Source organism: Triturus cristatus, chromosome 11 (genome assembly GCF_964204655.1).
Source record: "Triturus cristatus chromosome 11, aTriCri1.1, whole genome shotgun sequence".
Taxonomy (NCBI): domain Eukaryota; kingdom Metazoa; phylum Chordata; class Amphibia; order Caudata; family Salamandridae; genus Triturus; species Triturus cristatus.
The window spans coordinates 565,588,221-565,609,486 of record NC_140594.1 but is presented as its reverse complement, the minus strand read 5'-3'; the positions used below and the strand labels follow the sequence as shown (position 1 = coordinate 565,609,486).

At 49.9% G+C, this 21,266-nt stretch overlaps 1 protein-coding gene across 1 annotated transcript in view; it reads right to left on the bottom strand.

The window, feature by feature from the left end:
- Positions 1 to 21,266, bottom strand: part of XRN1 (5'-3' exoribonuclease 1) — a 1,184,094-nt gene that overhangs the window by 547,961 nt on the left and 614,867 nt on the right. Inside the window, exons 30-31 of the mRNA XM_085633624.1 lie at positions 15,508 to 15,577; positions 15,099 to 15,324 (exon numbers count right to left, since the gene is read on the bottom strand). Coding sequence (XP_085489750.1) covers positions 15,099 to 15,324; positions 15,508 to 15,577 — 296 coding nt within the window. The remainder of the gene's footprint in view (positions 1 to 15,098; positions 15,325 to 15,507; positions 15,578 to 21,266) is intronic.

The following is a 21,266-nucleotide window of genomic DNA, read 5'->3' as shown; positions in this document are numbered from 1 at the left end:
TTCACGTAGAATTATCCCCAGGCGTGAGACTGGATCCGGAAACTATTTTGCCATAGCATTCCTGTGCGCCGGGGGCGGACCGACATCAAGATACTCCGCCCAGGCGTCGTTTGCGTACGTGATGTCAGCGAGGTCACATAAAACCTGCCCCGGCGTGCCTACGTCAGTTTTCTTCGGAGAACTTTTCAGCACCACAACGCGGAACCACCAGATAAACTGTGGAGCATGGGAACAGTGTGCGAAGAGCAGAAAAATTGGAAAGAAACAGTGACTAACAACACCACCAGCGTAATGCCAACACCGCAGAACCCAAGGGCAGGGAAAGAAGAAAGAAGTAGAAACCTGCGCAGTCGCCCTGCCAGCACATAGACAACCTCCCATCCCTGCGCCCCGGATGCAAAGAACATGCGTACAAGTCATGGCACACGGAGCAGAACCCCCCCCCCATCCTGAGCAATGAATGGGACCAGTCCCAAGACAGACAGGGACAACAAACCTCCAAGTCCCTCCAACCTAGAGGGCAACCACCCACAAGGGACAAGGGCAGGACAAGGCCAGATGACCCTCAATCAGAGGATAGCAATGGAAGGAAGGGAGGGAGGTGTGGGAGGACAGGGATAGAAAGCAATCCCCCCCCCCCCAAACCTGGAGTAGCCAGAGCAGCAGGACACTGGAGCACCAGAACCCCATCCTCCAAAGGAGGAATTAACCACCCCCAGACGGAGCCACCCGTCAAGAACAAGGAAGGCACTCACAGGAGACACAGCTCCCGACCGGGAGCCAAGTATCGAAGACCAACCCAAGGGTCCTCGCAGAATAGGGGAGGAAGGGCGGGCCGTGAACACTCACAGCAGAGGAACCAAGGGCAAGGACTGAGAGGCCGAAGCACCCCACTCCACCACAAGGCAACATAGCTTCCGCCCAAAGCCAAGACAGGAAAAGCGGAAGAAGCAGCCTAGAGGGCCCAAGGAAACGAGGGAAAAGAAGGCGCACCCACTCCAGATGGAGAGCAGCCTGCCAGCCAGAACAGCGCCGGCAGTCAAAGCCGCCAGAAGCAAGAAGAACAGCCCGAGGACCCAGGAAGGCCGAGTAGGCGACGCCTAGCAAGGGAGAACACAGGATCATTCCAGACCTCAGGACAGGAGCAGGGAGAGGAGGAGATTCCCGGGCACACCACTTATGAGTGGCCGCGCACAGGACCTCAGGAAGCAAAAGCAACCTACCAAAACGCCATGGAGAACAGGCACCCGAAGGCTACCAGAACCCTCTAGCAGAGCGCAAGCTATATGACAGCTACCACTACCCCACATAGGGTACGTTAAGTCCCAAGATATGGGAACCCTCTTTGGAAGAACTTCCGCAGCAGAGGAAAAACAAAAGAGCCACGGGGAAAAAAACACCCCCGCAAAGCAGAAGGCCCAATCTCAGGGCAAAGTCCGCGCAACAACTCCTGCAGAACCCACACACAATCAACACAAGGGCCGTCCAGCAGCCAACAATGCCAAAGTCCCAAGAAAGGACGCAAACGGCCAGAAAAAACACTCCACAGCCAGAACAACTGGCCTTAGAAGGCCCAGAATCAACCCAACTCAGAAGTCACTGAGAAGGGGACGGAGGAGGAGGAAGATAAGGCGGAGGAGGAGGAGGAGGAGGAGGAGGACAGAGCCCCGCCAAGAGCCTTTGGATGGCGGAGTCGGCCGGGGCATGGAACAACAGGCTGCCATCAAACGGAAGGTCGATGAGTCGCTCCCGAATATTCTCAGGGAATACTCCGTCCCGAAGCCAAGCATGGCAACGGAGAGCGACTGAGGAAGCCATGGCCCGGCCCAGCACCTCTAAGATGTCCGGAGCGGAGAATAAACAACACAAGCTCCCGGCCAAACAATGCATGAGGCCGTAAGTCCACCTGACCAGACTCCTGGGACGCTGCAGATCCCAGAGACTCCGCCGAGTCCCACAAACAGGAGGAGGCCCTAGCCAGCACACACAAGGTGTCAAGGGCCCACAGGCTCGCGCTGGTTGAGGCGAACATGTTGCGCCCCCAAGAGTCCAGCCAGAGGGCCTCTCGGTACGGCGAAGTCAACAGTGGCTGCAGGGAGGGAAAAGCAGTCTGCAAAAGGGGGCTGGCGGCTGAGGGGTTAAGGGAAAGACACGCCGGGTCACGCGGCGCCGGGAGGTGCCAGTGCAGAAGATGCTGAGGCACCGGGTCCCCTGAGGCAGGACGCCTCCAAGCCCCCGTCAAGGAAGAAAGGAGCGAACCTTCAAAGGGAAGTAAGACTTCCCTCCCACCAGAGCCCTGGTGGAGGACCTTCAATAGATAGTCCGCTGGAAAGTGAGCCACCGGGTCACCCATGCGCAGGATGCCCACAACCGTGGACACCGCATGAGCGAAGGCCGCACCCACCTCTGTAGGGCCCGCAGTGGAGAAAGCAGCACCTCCGTGGGCGACGGCTGCAAACTAAGGTGGCCGTCCCCGAGGCCAAGCGGGACAGGCAAGGGCCAGACCTGGAAGTCAGAAGGAGCCTTAGAATGAGGGACCTTCCGCTCTTCCGACGAACACCTCTGCCTCAGGAAGGGCAGGGAGCCGCCCTTCGATGCCGGTGAGAAAGACACCACACGGTGACCAGTCTCCGGGGAGGACGACACCAATATTCAGCCTGCCTCCGGAGAAGGAGCGTTCGAAAACGAATCCGCTGTACGACTCCTGCGCGGAGCCGTAGAGTCCGCTGCTTGAGGCAGGATGTCGGCACCATCCGGCATCACTGGACAAGGTACCACCAAGTCACCCCGCACCGGAGACCGGAGTGAAGACCGGAGTTGAGCTGGAGCCGCACCGGAATGACGTGGTCCCGACCCCTGCGTGGGGGCGAACGCGACGGGCCTGGGGAATGGCAAGAAGCCCTCCGCCAGCCGCGGCCCAGAATGAAGCGAAGATTGCTCGGCAACCCATGTGGCGGCGCCAGGGAAGATTCAACCTCCGACTCGCCCTCCAACGAGGCAGCCGCCTGTGGGGAGGGACGAGAGGGGCCCGGGGAGGGATGAGGGGTCCTCCCTCGGCCCGGAGCGGGACAAGGAGGGTCCACCGACCCCTGTGGCTCCGCACGGTCCAGCTGCTGCCGGCATCACCTCGGCCTTAGACAGGACCACCTTGTCAAAGGACCGAGAGGGGCTCGGGGATGCGATCCGAGCCTCGGCGACCTCCCGCGACACCACAGGGACCCCCGCGGGAGTTTGCAGTGAGGTAGAGACGCTGTGGCCTGAAGGAGGTGCCCCAGAAGAGCCGCACCCCAACAGCACCACATCCTCCAAGCCTGGATCCGAACCAGTTGGCGCCTGGGCCGGAGCCACCGGTGTCGCCGCGGCGGGCCCTTCGCAGGGCGAGGGATCCGCCGACGCCCCAGGAGGGGAAGGAGGAGGAGATGCCAGCGAGGCCTGCAAAGCCGCCACGTATGTCTCCATTTGGACTCTCGATGCCCCAACACCGGGAAACGGTGGATAGGACGACCCGCGTGGTCGCATCACCTGCAGAGAGTACACGTCCCCGGTAGGCCAGAAACCAGCCCCCGGGTACAAACTGCGACACTTACCCACCGGGGATCGACGCTCACGTGACATCGGAGAAGGGCGAAGACGACTACCACGGCCGTATCTGAAGCCGTCCGCCGAAGCAGACCGAGGGGAAGACGTCGACCTGGAGAGACGCGCCGAGAGAAGTTTCACCCAGCGCTCCCGCCGCGACTTCGGCTTCAACTGTTGGCACGCCGCACAATCTGTGGTGCCGTGATACTCCCCCAAACACCACATACAAATGAGGTGAGGGTCCGTCGCCGACATTAGCGCCCACAAAACGAGCAAGTTTTAAAGCCCGAAGGCATTCGCACACTGTTCTGTACCAAAAGGAAATGGAAGAAAAAGGGGCCCTAAACAGGCCCGTAGCAAGGATCGGATCCTCGTTGCAAGCGGAAAAGGAAAAAACGGACGTCGGCGCGCCGGAGCGGGTCTTATGTGACCTCGCTGACATCACGTACGCGGACGACGCCTGGGCGGAGTCGCGTGATGTCGCCCCGGCGCGCAGGGATGCTGTGGCAAAAACGTTTCCGAATCCAGTCTCACGCCTGGGGATAATTCTACATGAAGGAATCTGCGGCTAGTAGTCTCTATCAGATGCCATTAATACCAGTGCAGTGCCAAAGGTCAAATAATGTTTTGCCTTGCACACTCGTACCACTCCTATGACAAAAAAATACAGCTAGGGCTTCAGAGGATACACACGAACCTCTATATCACAATTCAAATCCTGCTCTGTATCTAAAAATAATTGTACATGAGTCATAAATTCTTGCTGGTCAGATTCTGCTTAGATACTTTACATTTTCTGGCAGAATTTCTTATTAAGGGCACATTGTTTTCTTCAATGCCTCATTATCCTTGTGATGGACCTACATCTCAAAGCACTTTTTAAAAACAGTACAGTGAAGGCAATTTTTACGCCCAGCTTTGGGGGGGGGCTGGAAATTGGATCACATGAATGAGCTTTTGCTTATTTACGCAGCCTGGGCAGTAAAGAGGTCATCCATGCAGTCCTGAATTTTATCCCGAATGCCTTCCGAACTCGCAGCAAATATTGATTTGGGAGGCCCATTTTTATACTTTTTAATGTCGTATAAATTAGAAGTTATAAGTCAAATGTACAGAATTTTATTAGATACACACTTTTATGATTCCTTTGAACTGCATAAGGTATGCAAGTTAAAATACTATGCTAATCGCGGGCAAATTGTTTTTAATGCTCTTTTTATAGATTTGGTTCTCGTATACTGACTAAATTAAAAATATTTTCATATTGTATCTTAAAGGTAATTTAACTTACCTGAAGTAACCTCAATAACATTTATAAGTTTAGACTCTCAAGATGGCATTACTGACCCTTTCTTAACCTAATTTTAAGGACTTTGTTTGAGGTTTTTGCAGTTTGTTGGATCTTTCGCTTAGAAGTTAGGTGCCATTGAGCTAAAGGAAGCCTTATGATTAACTATTTATGATGCAAGATAAATGTCTTATCACCTGTTGGGTTTACTTATGCTGCCTATCATCTTTATGCAGATGACACCCAACTCTACATTAAAATTTCGTCAGCTAATGACTTTCAGCTCTTAAACAAAACTCTCTACATAGTGCAATCCTGGCTGACTAGCAACTACCTTAATCTCAACCCAATCAAAACAGAACTCCTCTTTATCCAACCAAAAGATAAGTCCTATCCTGTCCACAGCTGGCTTGACAACCTTACTGCATTAAACTGCAAAATATCCATCTCCAACTCTATTAAATCTTTAAGGATTACACTTGACAGAAAACTGAACATGAAAGAGCACATTAATGCCACAGAGAAAAGGACCTTCTATGCGCTAAAGCACCTTAGAAAAATCAAACCTTTTATCCCACTCGAAGACCTAAAGATCGTCGTTAGTCCTCTCCAAACTGAACTACGGTAACGAAACGACCATGAGCTAAATCATACCTCATCCCAATGAAAGCCACACTCAATGCAGCGGCCAGACTACCCTCTGGGGAGAGTCGATCCAACCATATCACCCCACACCCATGAGACTCAACTGGCTAACAATCGAGGCAAGATGCATATTCAAGACAGTCTGCATAACCCACAAAGCTCTCTAAATTGAAAAACCAGTCTACCTCACAAACAAACTATAAAATAATGGCCAAAAGTGACCTCTTCAAAGCTCTAAAACTTTACGGCTGATTCCGCCTAAATTTAAGAAAGAAAAACCATGCACCTGCTCCTTCTCCGAGAATGCTCTGAGAATTTGGAACTCCCTGTCACAGGATTACGTGACAATTATTCATTTCTTCATTCCACAAAAAAAACTTTAACTACTTATTCTTAAAAAATACCTAAACCTTCCCCCTTAAATCAACTGTCTTGTCTGATGCGCCTTCTTCACATTCTCCAATGAACCCGAACACCATGACCCTGGGAAAAACTGTGCCATACGCCCCCTACTTACTAAAACACCCTTCCATAACTACCTTTGAACTATTAAGTCCACATATCCGATTGTCTATTGTATTCTTGTTTTATACATTGTCACTCTGTATTTTGAATGTTCTCCTTATGCATCTCATGTAGCTGCTGATGTGCTACCATAACTACCCAAGAACTTAGTCCACATACTCTACTGCCTATTGTACTCATCTTTTATGGATTGTCACTGTGTACTTCATATTTTGTATGTACTTCATATGCACCTCTTGTAATTGATACCATGCTAACTCTGTGAAGCACTCTGATACCTTTAGGTCAAGTTTGTGCTATACAAAACCCAATAAATAAATAAATAAATAAATAAAATACCTGAACATTTGCAAATGTGCACTTTTATGGTCCAAAGAACTGAATAAAGTTATTTATTGATACTGATGTGCACGTGATTGCTGCTTTACATATCTTAGCCTCAGCAAAACCAACAAACCGCTTGTAATCCACCCTGTCTGATATTATTGGATCGATGTAAACAGAGAGCCCAACTTTGGTCCAGCCTTTGTAACCCCTATGTGTCTTTAATGGGAGGAGGAGGGGAAAAGAAAGATAGAAAAGCAATAGACTTGCCTCTGTGAAAGGCAGACACAGCCTTGGCATGAAGGAGGGTCAAGCAGGCAGGACCAATATGAAAGGATAAGAAATAGTAACTGACAGCTGAACTAAAAGGGAGTGCAGCTCTCTGACCCTATGGGCTGAAGTAATCACCACCAAAAAGACAGTTTTGAGAGTCAGAAATAGAACAACTGTGTGTCATTTTGAACGGTGATGCCATGGGGAAAGTGAGAACCAAATTTAAATCCAACTGTAAAACAACAAAAGGTGTGGGCGAGACCATTTATAGTACACTTTAAACAAATGAGATACCAATGCTGACCTGAGCAAAGAAGGCTGACAGGCAAGTAAATAAGGCAGACATCACAGACAAGCATTCAATCACATTAGAAACCGCTAAAATCTGTTGAGTGAGGGAAAGCACATAAAGCCATGACAGGATTTAAGATTACACATTGGCACAAAGAGACAAACTTGTTCCAGCACCCAGCATAACCAGATTAGTAGACCTTTTCTATTTTGTTTCTTTTAATATGCAAAGGTAGATCAGGCACACCTTCAGGTCGAATATATGAAATATTTAAAAAAGGGTAACACTGCTTCACATTCGAGGAATTCAAGCATTTATATCACAGGGCAACCTCCGGGGAAACAAACAAAATCAGTAGACCATATTTCTGACAGCCAAAAAGACATCCGGTACTCTTGGTGTAGGTTGAAAGCCTCAAACTGGCACCATTCAATTGTCAATGGTGCAAATGAAGCCACTGAAGACCCAACCTTCCTGCTGAAAAGCAGCCTACTCTGTCCGGGAGAGGGAGCCAAATAAGGAGTTCCAACAGATTGGCACTGCAAATCCTTCCTCTCACAATTTCTGCAAAACTCTCGAGACTAGCACAATCAGAAGGAATGCAAGGGCAGGCCATCTGCCAAGATCAAGTTTCCCACATCCCCCAGAGAACCATGTGGTTGGAAGCGTTGGACAGAAGAGATGGCATATCTTATTCAGAGCCTTAGTCAAATAGATAAATGCAGGGAATTTCCAGCTGGGAGACAGCCATGCCTGTCACCTCAGATGGAGTTCCCATTTATAATCGTTCATGAACAGGTGACTTAAGGCATCCATCTTCATGTTCAGAGTACATGCTAGATGGGCTTCCACAAAGAAAGGCCAGCTGCCACACATGCAAGGCATTAGATCATAGGTTCTAGGAAAGCACCCCACCTTGTATGTTGAGGTCATGAACAGATGTAGAAACAACTTGCAAAACAGCTCAATATGGAAGTGAAAAACACCTTCATGGCTAGGCAAGCTCCCAAAAACTGATGTGCAATTGGTGTTCTGATGGTGATCAAAGGCCATGTTTCCTCATCTCCCAGATGAGTGCCTCAGCATAATGATGAGGCAACCATAACAATGGCATTCTGACCCTAAGGAGGACAGAAGGGATCACCAATCGTGAAGCAGGGAACATCCACCAATCGAGGTTTGCAAGGACTGGAAGGAAGGTCCATATGTGAGAGGAAAGGCTAACCTGTTCCTGAAACCACTGTCATCTCAGGCATCACTAAGAGGCCCTCATGAACCACTGGGTGGGGACACCAGAAGGATGCATGAGGACATCAAGCCCAAAAGGCAACAGATCTAGAATTATCTCTGGAGTCTGAAAACTGGGGATCAAAGCAAATGTATGAGATGCTTTAATGCAGAGCAAAAGCACTCATCCATGGAATGTCCAGGGTACATCAAATGAAGAACAGCCACTGAGCTGGAGTTATTTGCAAGTTCTGCTGGTTGATGGAGGACGCCAGTTGAAGTTGTAGGAGTAGGAAGCAGCAACACAATCCAAAACCAGAGTGGCAGAACCAACTTTCAGGTGCCAATCATCAAACTTAGGGAAATAATTGATTCCTGGGAGGATCCTATCACAGGCAGCACCTTGGTGAAGACTCGCGGAGTGCTTGTAAGATCAGAAGGCACAGGCTGGATTAAATAATGAGCGGATACACAGGAGGAAGGACATTTACTAGTGTTAGTAGCCGATTGTAAGAAATTGGGTTTCTGTTGCAGTAAAACCACCACTTTTTGCCAGACTCCGGATGCACTTTTCCTTGGTGTGCCCTGGGTCCCTGCCAATCAGGCTCCCAGGGCCTGTGTTCTTTCCCCAAAACTAACCCAATTGGCATCGTTGGCCACAGGTCAGCCCTTGGTAAATGATACCACAGGTACCCAAGTCACTGTGACCAGTGAAGACCTCTAAGAGCTGCAGCACTCATTGTGCCACCCTTAGCGGCCCTGTACCCTGACACTCACACACTGCCTTTGCAGGCTGCGTGTCTTGGTGCAGAACAAAGTGAATTGTCAACATGGCACACATCCCTATTTGCCATGCCCACAAACCACTGCCCTGGCATACATCAATCACCCCTCAAGCTGGGTGCCCTATGCCATTGGTGAGAGCACAGGTGCATGAGCCCTGTACCCCTACAGTGCCCAAGCCCATTCATGGGCACTGTAAGTGCAGTGCTGCCATTAAGAGTATATGGTGCTGGGAGTTTGTCAAACTCCACAGCACCATAGTGGCTAAATTGAAGCTGGGATGTTTGGTATCAAACTTCTCAGGACATTAAACCCACACTGATGCCAGTGTGGGATTTAATGTAAAATGCACAACAGAGGACATCTTAGAGATGCCCCCTGAAACTCGACCAACTCCTAGTGACCCGACTGAGTGGCTGCTTAGGCTGCCACCACCAGACATGTTTCTGGACCCATGGGTCGAGAGCTTGCTGCGCTCGGGGGCCTGAAACAATGAACATCCTGGGATGAGGTGGCAAACCTCCTCCCCCAGGATGGGTAGGGTCCATGAAGGAGAAGCTTCAAAGGCATACCGCCTTTCTGAGCCTCTCCAGACCATTTGCTGCTTTCAGCAACTGGTCCCCACCGATTCTACCCCCCACTTTGGGCGGGAGAACCGGCGGGAAAAACAAGTGAGGAAGAGAGGTGTGCCCACCTCTGCCAACTCCACCCCTCAGGTGGGGGAGGCGAGGTGAAGCACAACCTCGAGTCCCCGCCATCTTGAGGATGGGGGTGACTCAGCCAACCAGGGACAGGCTCCTACCCCCCTCCCACTGGAGAGTGGCAGAATAGGGGGTGTACCCACCCCAGGGAAGGGACCCATTGGTCCCTGCCCTTTACCTACCTGTAACACCCCTAAATTTAGTATTTAGGGGGCACCCTGAACCTTCCTGCCTCAGATCCAGCCTACCTACAAGAAGAAGGACGAAGAGCCGTGCAGAGCTAAGAAGAGGACGATGCCCACTGACTTGGCCCCAGCCCTACAGGCCTGTCTCCCCTCGAACCTGCTCCTGCGAAATCCCGGCGTGTCCAGCAGCCAGCAACCTCACAAACCTCAGAGGACCTGCCTGCCTTCACTTTCCAGACTGTTTCTCCTGTGAACACCGGACGTGTTTAAACTGCAGCTTCTGGTGCCAGCCAGAGATAGCAAATCCAGCCCACTCTGCACCCGCTGAATCCGGCCCGAGCTTGAGAGGAAAAACACCACGAGGAGGTCCCCCCCGAGATCCGGCGACCCCTGACCTGCCTCAAGCCTCCAGACGACGCCTGCAGCCTCAATCCAGAGGACCCCCCCTACCGCGACCAGAGCGGGTAAGAAAATCCGACATCAAAAGGCACCCCTGCACCTAACGCCACACGGCCTTGTGTGCCCAAATCAACGGTGCCTAACCAACCCATGAAATCCCAACTTACCCCTCGAAGTGGTGGTCGCACCTGGAAGATCCTTGTCCCCGAGCCTGCAGTGTTTCTTTGTCCCAGAGGTTATCAATTGAAAACAACAGGGCACCCGACGTCAAAACAGCACCCTGAACCAGGCCGCCCTAGTGCCGATGAGGGTGCACCTTTGGTGCTACTTTGGTCCCCAACTTGCCCTGAGCTTAACCCTAGGAGTTTTGCTCCCACAACCCCGTGGCCTGCTTGCCAGCAGCAACCAACCGGAGGCCCCCTATCCCCCCCATTGGATAACATTGGGCCTCAAAACTCTGCACCCGGCCGCCCTAGTGCCGCTGAGGGTGGAACAACAGTGCATCAATAACCCTGGGAGACCCCTGAGTCTAACCCCAGAACCTTAACTCCCACAGCCGATTACTTACCTGAGAACGTTTCCCTGTTTTCCCTCCATAGGATAACATTGACACTTTTTCTCTAAAAAGTTTCGAAGTGTAGAGTTTTGAAATCTACAAATATTCCTTCAAAATCGCACAAATAACCAAAAGTGTTTACACAACTCTTTGCAGGAAATTTCCCAGTGCTGAATCTAGGTATCCATCACTGAGTTAGAAAAGTAACGTAAAAAGTAACTTACCTGCAATTTACTGAAAAAGCCTATTCATTTCAATGTACTATATTTGCTAAGTGTTGCATACTACTGCTCCCCTGTAAATCAAAAAAAAAGTACAATTTCTATTGCATTTTCAAACTGTTCTATATCCAGTAATTTATTACTGAAAAGTATTTAATGCTTACCTCTACCAGGCTTCATTGGTTCTAAAAATAAACAGTATATTTTTATATAAACACAATTGGGCTAGAGTTCAGTTCTTGAGTGTGTGAATTCATTTGCTGACTGAGTGGGTACATCAAATGCTTAACACTGTCCTATGATACTGCCTTACTGCTCGACCAAGCTTCCACTATTAGAGAGTAAGGTTCTATCTAACTTTAACCTCTGCCTACCTCTGGGGACACTTGGACTCTATACACACAATACCTCATTTTGGTGTAGTATATATAGAGCCAGTTTCTTACACTGATAGCTTTTGGCTTTCAATAAACACAGATTATCATTTTCAATAAAACAATTCCCACAAATAAAAGTATAATAGCCCATCACTGAGATGACATTTTGGAGCCATGGGACAGAGGAGATATAATGCTACTTCCTAGGCCCTCCCCTCCGCCGAACTGTGATGACAACCTTATTTGAGACCCCTATGCAGCCAGCAAAGCTCATGTTGCTCAGCAAACCTTTGTGGTAGTTACCTATGAGATAACACGATGGTCACTGTGAGAAAGTGGCTCTGTATATACTGTTCCCAAATAGGTACAGGGTGTACAGAGTCCACAGTCACCAGAGGTTTGGCAGAGGCTAAAGTTAGATATAACCTTACTCTCTAAAGTGGTAGCTTGGTCGAGCAGTAAGGCAGTATCAGAGGACAGTGTAAAGCATTTGTTGCACACACTCAGCCAGCAAATGGTCTCACACACTCAATAACTGAACTCTAGGCCAATGGTTTATATATAAAAAATATATGCTTGTTTTATTTTAGAACCAACAATAGGCATTAAAATATACTTTCTCAGAATGAGATGCTTTATATAAATACTTTTGCAATATGCAATTGACTTTTGTGGAAAGTTACAAGTGGTTGCAATAGGCAACACAATTTTAAACACAATAATGCATTGAGTTCAATGGAAGTTTCAAGTTATTTGCAATAGATTACTTTTAGGATTACTTTTGGAATTCCAGGACTGGATCCTAGATTCAGTCCTGGGTAAGTACTTAGAAACAAGTGATAAGAGTCGACTTAGTTACTGTTATGATTTTTAGACAATATTTAGCTATTTTAAAAATTGACACTTAGAAAATATTTCATAGAAAACAGTTAATGATTCCCTATGGAAGAAAATTCAAGTTGCAGGCATAGTATGTTCTCGTTACTTTTGCAATCCAGTACTGGGTGCCTAGCCTCAGTACTGGGACCTTTATCCAAAACAGGTAAGTAATTCCGTTTTCAGATATTATACGATTTTTAAAGTATATTTAAAGATTGCAGAAATTGACACATAAGAAATTTCACAGAAAAACGGTCGATGAATTCCTATGGGAGAAAATTGGGTTACTGGTAAGTACAGTTGTAAGTATTTTTCAGAGTCAGTGGTGGGCACCAAGATCCAGCACTGGGAACTCACCTAAGAGCAGGTGAGTGTTTTCGTTACTCGGCTGATTTTTGGTGAATATTTTAAGTTTTGAAAAGTCCACACTTAGAAGAAATTTCAGGAAAAACCAGTCAATGTTACCCTATGGAGAAAATTAAGTAATCAGCTTTCAGGTAAGTACTCGACTGGCAAAGTTAAGGTTTTGGGCACAGACTCAGGGGTCTCCCAGGGTCAGGTAGGTACAGTTGTTACACCCTCAGCGGCACAGGGGCCGCCGGGTGCAGAGTGAGTTAGGCCCAATGTTATCCTAAGGGAGGCAGGGGGCCCTTGGTTGGTGGCTGCTGACTAGCAGGCCACGTGGCTGTGGGAGCTGGGCTCCTGGTCACTTGCTCAGGGCAAATGGGGAAGTAGATAGGTGCAAAGGTTACACTGCCAGGGCCACTCGGGCGGCTGGGTGCAGGGTGCTTTTGAGCCTTCGGCGCTCAATTGATTTCAATGGGAAATCTCCGGTTTAGAAAAAGACTGCAAGCTCAGGGACGAGGATTCTTCAGGTGCCACCACCACTTCGAGAGGTAAATTGGGTAGTTGGAGGATAGGTAGGTACCCCGGGATTGGGCACAGGGGGCCGCGGGGCACCGGGGTGCCTTTTGGTGTCGGGAAATCTTACCCTCTGTTGATCGCGGTTGGGGGGGCACCTTGTTCTGAGGCTGCAGGCTACTTCAGGAGTGTCGAGGGAGGTCTTTGGATGCCGGACTCGGGGTCACAGTCGCTGTGGGGTCATACTTGTGGTCTTTGTTCACTCCGGCACAGGCCAGGCTTGGCTGGTGCAGAGTGTGCTGGGTTCGCGGTTCCGGGCTGCTGCCAGGGATTAGAAGTCGATTTTGAGTAGAGCCTCTATTCATGAGAGTCCCAGGGGCTTAGAGTCAAAAGGTAGCGAGGTCCTCCGGGGTTTGTGGGTCCCTGTCCTGGGTGGGTACACCCCCTATCCTGCCTCTCTCCTGTGGGAGGGGGGGCAGTAGTCTAATCCTGATTGGGCAGGGCTCCCCATCTTCAAGATGGAGAGAGCCCGGGGATGTGCTTCACCTCGCCTCCCCCACCTTAGGGGTGGGGTTGGCAGGCTGGCACATCCCCTGTCCTTATTTGGGGTTTCCGGCCAAGCTTACCGCCAGAGTGGGGGGTTGCAGTGGCCTGGGGAAGCTCACAGAGGCGGCATGCCTTTGAAGCTTGCCCCTATCCATCCTGGGGGAGGAGATTTAGCACCTCGCCCAGGATGTGCATTGTTGCAGACCCAGGAGAGCAGGGGCTCTCCTACCCAGGGGTCCAGCAACATGTCTGCTGTGTGGCAGCCTAGGCAGCCTCAGCACAGATGTGGATTGTAGGTTAGGTTTCAAGGGGCCTCTCTAAGATGCCCTCTGTGGTGCTTGGTACATTCAATCCCACACTGGCATCAGTGTGGATTTAATGTGCTGAGCAGTTTGATACCAAACTTCTCAGTCTTAAGTACTGCCATTATGGTGCTGTGGAGTTTGTGTTTGACAAGCTCCCAGCACCATGTACTCTTAAATGGCAGCACTGCACTTACAGGGCCCAGGAATGGACCTGGGTACTGTAGGGGCACAGGGCTCCTGCCTCTGTGCCCACACCACTGGCATAGGGCACCCAGCTAGAGGGGTGGCGGATGTATGCCAGGGCAGTGTAGGTTGTGGGCATGGCACACAGGGATGTGTGCCATGTTGTCTCTCTGTTTAGTCTTGTACCCAGACACTCAGCATGCCAGGGCAGTGTGTGTGTGTGTTAGGGTACAGGGCTTCTAAGGGTGGCAATATGAGTGCTGCAGCCCTTAGAGGCCTTCCCTGGTCACAAGGCACCAGGGGCTGACATGTGGCCAGGGTTTGCCAATTTGGTTTTGAGGCTTTTGTTTAGGGAAGGAACATAGGCCGTGGGCACCTGATTGGCAGGAGTCCAGGGCACACTCAGCAAAAAGTGGGGGCATACCATGCAAGAAAGATGGCACTTTCTCACAGTCACCAAAACAACTGATTAGTGACTGCTGTGTATAGACTCCAGGAGAATTTGGTTAAAAAAACAGGCCTCGACTAGGTACACCTTAAACAAGATTAGAGAACCTGTGAAGAGGATGAAGGGGTCAGAGATGAAATGATCCATGTAATAAATTGTTGCAAGAAAGGAGAAGACCATTTGGTGTAGGCTATGCAGAGTGGGTCATGGTTTAATCTTTTAGAACTTGTAAGAGGTTACGTCATTTAGCAGCTACGGGTGTTATTTGGGTCTCCAACCTTACTCCCTACACTATAAAATTTTTACTTTTGGTGGATGGAAGCGGGAGCAATGTTTATAAGAATGCTGGTGCTTTACAGTTCTCACAATGATTGACAAGAGCAATTGTTTAGGAGCAGTATTACCCACCTCTTACTATTGAAGTAAGAGCCAACAAGACATTTCACATGGATTTTTGGCAAGAGATTCAGGTTTGCAAAATGACATCAAAAAGGTGCTTACTCGAGTAGGGACAAAGGGCGAACGGGGAGAGTGGTTGAGGCCTCCAAGGTGCTTCTTTTGCGTGCCTGTAGTCTCAGATTCTGAAGTGTATGAAATATAGGGATTCGGAGCTGGCTGGGGCTTCACTATGGCTGTCAGCTTCTGACCTCCGGTTTCAGTACGGCTGCCATGCGAAAGGTTAATTAAGGCACAACTTGGCAGTCGATAACCCCTTGGTTGAGAGCACCTTAAAAACAAAATGGGCAAAATGTTTTATAAGTCTGGTTACAGACTGTGAGAAAATTGACAGTATAAAGAATTGAAAACATAAAACCAGATCTACAAATGCTCCAAGGCAGCCAATTATTCAACTAATGAGCCAGTAGTGAAAACACACTTCAAACATTTATGCACTCAAAGTTCACCAAACCTTATAGTCAGGCCTCCTGGGAATTCTTCATCAAATAATACTTCATAGAGGATGTCTGCTTCTCTGTCAGCTGTAGAAGACAGATAATAAGAACAATAACAAAGGTCTCCAGATTTAGTACTGAGAGGTTTCTTTTACAATTGTCACGTGGCAAACACATCAGCATTATATTAGCTATAAACCAAGAAATCTTTCAAAGCATTCGGGAGACAAAAACTAAGAAAATACTGTATTCAATATCCTAACTAAAAAGTTCACAAGATTTCACAAAAAACATGGTAACTGCTAGCCAAGCCTGGCCCTTAGAGAACTTATGTGAAAACGGACTATAATGATTCAGAACTTCGAAACCAGTTTACAATGGAGGCCAAATATATGCAGCCCTACGAAGAGAAAAAAAACATTTGGCCTGCTAAAAAAAAAAGAGAACATTTGGCCCTTTTTTATTGGGCCACATGCAGTGGCAGATCTTTCAGTGTACGTGGTCTGCAATGTACCTCTGCTATGCGGGTTTAATTATTTTAGGAGTTTAATCTCTTTCTTGTTCGGTTGACCTATTTCTTCCTCTTACAACTTCTTTAAGTAGCTCAGCACCGTTTTGCCTACAGGCAAACATGTACCTCATAAATAAACATTGAGTGCTGCAGCTTAATCCCCTTATTTAAGCAGCACAAAAACATGAAGATTAATGTAGAACGGAAAAAAAAGTATTTCCATTAATTTGAATGTTTATTTCACAATCCAGAGATATTTAATATGGAGGCCAAGTGAATTGAAGCAGACTAAATGAACAAGTTACTTACCTTCGTCAATGCCTTATCTGGTAGAGACAATATCTAGCCACAGATTGCTACCTACAAGTTTCCCCGCGCATCAGACTGGATCCGGGAGATTTTTCATGAGCACTATCCTGTGTGCCGGTAGGTGGCATCCGTCAGCTTCGCGTGGAGTCTGAAGTGATGTCAGCGTCACATATATAGGCCCCACCTCGGAATACTGAGGTCAGTTACTTTTCACAACATTCCACGCCAGAAGTGCGGAGCCCTGAAGTGCACCGACACTGGTGTTTCCAAACTAGGGCCCTGAAAGAGATCAGCCCTGACCCTGAAATCTGTCCGCATAGAGGAGAGAATGGGTGGGTCGGTAAGGAATCTGAGGCTAGATGGACAAGTTACTTACCTTCGGTAACGCCTTATCTGGTAGATACATGATCTAGCTGCAGATTCCTTACCTTTGAACTTCCAGGCATCAGACGGGATCCGGAAGATTTTTCTTAGAAGTACCCTTGCCACGGTGGATGACATGTGGTGCAAAGGGAAGATAATCACGTTTGAACGTCTCAGGGAACAATACGAGCTGGCGCCCTTGGATAGGTTTCGATATCCGTAGGTAAAACATGCGCCACGAGCGGCCTTGCCAGCGGGTATCGAAGTTCCGGAAGCCACCCCCTTGGAGGATAGATTACTTACGGATCTCATGCAAAAGCGAGCCACTTCCTTCACCTACCGAAAACTGGTCAATAATTTACCGGACCCTACTAAGGCACTCAGGGGAAAGTGGTCTAGAGACGTTGGAGAACTTGATACCGACTGGCAGGAAGCAATGGCATCACCGCGGGAGGTGGGCATACCCTCAAGACTTAGGTTGGGGCAGCTCAAAATATTACACCGTACTTATTATACCAGACTCACCCTCTGCAGGATAGGGAAAGCTTTACACCCGTATTGCTTGAGGCGCTGTGGGGAGGAGGGGACATTCTATCATACACTATGGCAGTGTCCGAGAATCGCAGAATACTGGGTTAAGGTAATGAGGACAATATCACAAGTAGAGGAAGTGTCACTGGTGCCGGAACCCAAGCGGTGTTTGTTGAATGTGTGGGAGCCAAACGATCTAACACCCCTGCTGCAGAATCATCCGTATACGATTCCACCAGTCTGGTTCCATCGGGTGAACTCTACCCTGGGTCAGTTCCTGTGGGAGGGTGGGGTGGTTCGGGTGGCCCTGCGGACGTGCTTCCTCTCAACCTATGAAGGGGGGCTGGCTGGCTACGTCAGATCTGCTTTCCTATTATCAGGCCTCCCACCTGCTAGTTTTAAATGAGTGGTGGTATGGGGATAGGGGGGACCCGGCATACGCAGTGGAGCGGCGGCTCATGGTCCCACACACACTATACACCCTGTTATACTCCGCCGCGCATCGGGAGCGCTTGCCACCGGCGACGCAGGTAATCTTTCAGATTTGGCGCCAGGCGCTGACACGAATTGGGTGGTGGAACGTGCTCACGCGGGAAATGGCACAATGAGCGACTACCACAGATGGCGGCTCTGTCCGGGTTTGAGGGGTGGGATCGAATAGGCATCTCCACCATAGGCGATGTGGTGCGGGGGTGCGCCTTGAAGTCCTTCCAGGATCGTCAACAAGAACTCAGCATGCCTCGGACACAGTTCTATAGATACCTCCAATTCCGTCATGCCCTCTCCCCCAGCCTAGCGGGCTTAGACTCCATAGCTGAATTTAGCCCAGTGGAAGCGAAGCTCTTCATGGGGGACCTACAAGAGCGGAAAATCTCCAAGATATACAGAACGCTTGTCATTCACAGCTCCCCCTCGCTCCAGCATCTCAAGGGGAAATGGGAGGATGACGTTGGCCCCCTCGATGAGACGGACTGGACGGAGGCGCTGGCCTCGCCCCGGGGGTCAGCCATAGCTATCCAACTACGCCTCATTCAATTTAAATACTTGCACAGGGCTTATTTTACCCGTAGGAGGCTTTGGCGGGCTGGTCTGATCGTTTCTCCGGAGTGTCTCCGATGTGGGCGGGAGGAGGGTTCCTTCTATCACACGGTATGGCTCTGTGGGTCATTATCTCATTTTTGGAGAGGGGTGTTGTCTTGCCTATCCGAGGTCTTGGGTTGGGATCTTCCCGCAGACCCCAAGTTGACACTTCTGCACGTCATGGACGATATTGGCGGAAATATATATAAGAGACATCTGCTGCTGTTGGGCCTTATGTTATGTTATGTTAAAGTGCATTTTTATAGCGCTCGGCTACCCTAAAAGAGTGTCCCGGCGCTTTCCACAGGCAGCTACAGAATATAACAACATAGCAAGAAGAACAGAGCCCAAAAGAGAAAGAAAGAAGCCCACCTAAACAAAATGATTAAAAAGCCAAGTCTTCAAATTCTTCCTGAATTGAAGCAAGTTGGGAGTGCTGCGGAGTGCCAGTGGAAGCGAGTTCCACAGCTGGGAGGCCTTGAGGCTGAAAGAGCGTCCCCCAATGCGGGCCTTCCTCACGCGTGGGACCACAGCAGTGAAAAGGGATTCCGAACGCAGTGAGCGAGCAGGGCGATAGAAAGCCAATCTTTTCTGCAGATATCCTGCGCCTGAGCCAAACAAAGCTTTGTGCACCAGCGTCAGGGATTTAAAAATAATCCGCTTCCGGATCGGCAGCCAATGAAGCGTCTGCAGCAGCCCAGAAGCCCGTGCTCGTCTATGCAGACCAAAGATCACACGGGCTGCAGAGTTCTGTGCCACCTGCAAACGCTGGACCAAGTAGTCCGGAAGGCCTAGGAAAAGAGCATTGGCATAGTCTAGCCTAGATCCGATGAGCGCCTGCAACGTAATCCGTCTGTGCTCCGCAGACAATAGCGGAAGAAACTTGCGGAGCATTTTCAGGATGCCAAAACAGGTGCCGGACAGGCCAAGGACATGCGCTCTCAAAGAGAGCTTGTTATCAAGCTTCACACCAAGGTTCTTGGCAACCAAGGAGGATTGTGCCGGAGGACACATGGCGGCCGGCCACCACTGCCGCCACTCGGGATCGATGGCACAGCCGAAGAATAAAACCTCCGACTTACTGGAGTTGGCCTTCAGGCTATTCCGCTGGAACCAGCCGAAGACCCTGTCCAGGCAGTCCCGAATTCTCTCCCCATCAAATGTCTGATCTTTGCCACATGTGAAGAGGAGTTGCGTGTCATCGGCGTAGGACACGATCTGGGCTCTGTAAGCCTCAACCGCAGCAGTCAGGGGGGACATAAAGATGTTGAACAATGTCGGGCTCAACACAGAACCCTGTGGAACCCCAACTCCCAATGGCGGCATCTCGGCGGAGCTCTGGGAAACCCAGACCGTCTGGCGGCGGCCCTCCAGAAAAGATGTAAACCATCTGAACACCGTCCCCCTTAGGCCGATGTCATAAAGCCTGGCGAGAAGCGCCTCATGGGGGACGGTGTCGAAGGCCGCCGACAAGTCCAACATGACTAACATGGCCTTGCCACCCACATCCAAGGTCTCCCTGATGATCTCAGAGACCTCCACCAACGCCGTTTCCGTGCTAAACTTCGGACGGAAACCGGATTGGGATGGATGGAGCAGATTGTTGGACTCTAGGAAGCTCGACAAGACGCCATGAACATGTTTCTCAGTGATCTTAGCCAAAGCCGGGAGAAGTGAGATTGGCCTGTAATTGGCCAAGACCTCGGCATCAAGACCAGGCTTTTTCAGGAGGGGGATTACCATCGCCCTTTTCCAGGTGCGTGGGACACTCCCCTCCCTCAAGGAGGCATTGAGGATCGGGTTGACCAGGGGATTCACCACTGCCGCCATCCCAGCCAAAAATGTGGCGGGGCAGGGGTCAAGTGGGGAGCCAGATTTAAGACTGGCCAGCAGAGTCCGGGACATATCACTGGAGACAGGAGGAAAGTCCTCCAGGGTAGCCGTAGGCATGGACGATGTTCCAAGTCCTGCCCCGGGGTCACAGCAACCCTCCACCAAGCTCTCCGAGAAGGAGGCCTGAATTGCCTTAATCTTGTCGGTGAAAAAAGTGGCAAGATCACACGCCCACGCATCAGGTGATACAGGCGGGGGTGAATAAGAAGTAGGAGACGTGAACTCCTTCACAATCGTGAAGATCTCCTTACAGGAGTTCGCCGACGCCTCAATCCTCCTGGCAAGATATTCCCGCTTGGCACCAAGAATGTCACGGTGATAGGCCTTCACCGCCGACCTATAGGCGAGTTTAGCCTCCCCATCATATTGATGGCGCCAGGCCCGCTCAGCGACCTTACATTGGCTGCGAGCCATACGTAGCGCCTCCGTAAACCATGGCGCTGATTGCCGTATCGCCGTGGACCGGGGGGTTGCCTTACACTGGCCAAGAGGGATATCGCCCGGGCATGGAAGGCTCCGGTAGCTCCCTCTCTGAATGTGTGGAAGAGGGGTCTAGACTTTAGCATGGGCTTGGAGCTCCCCATATTCGCAGCCAGGGGATGTCCCCGTAAACATTATAAGATATGGAAACGTTGGGCAGACTACAGGTATCTCCCCCTGGAGCCAGTTCCGGAGGAGCGGGAGGAAGGGTCCATCTAGTTCCCCGGGGGCGAGGGGGCTTACACTGGGACTGGGGTCGGAACTGTCTAGCCTATGCTCATACAGGAGGTCGCTTGTTAGGTATGGTATGGTGCAGTCGGGGGGGGATCCGGGAGTTGGTGGGGGGAGGGTTGGGGGTCTGTTTTTCAACTGAAGTGCATCTTCAAGTGTTCTACTAATGTAAAATGTCAATGATATCATGGTTGCAATGCTTTGGCAGGTACCTCTGGGACTTTAGGGGCCTGCAATTTATGTGTTTGTTGACGAATAAAAACTATTTAAAAAAAAAAAAAAAGAATAACGATCTAACACGCCCGGTACAGGAATGGTCTACTTTAGGAATAATGTTGGCAAAGCGTAACATCGCACAAAAGTGGAGCTCGGAGGAGA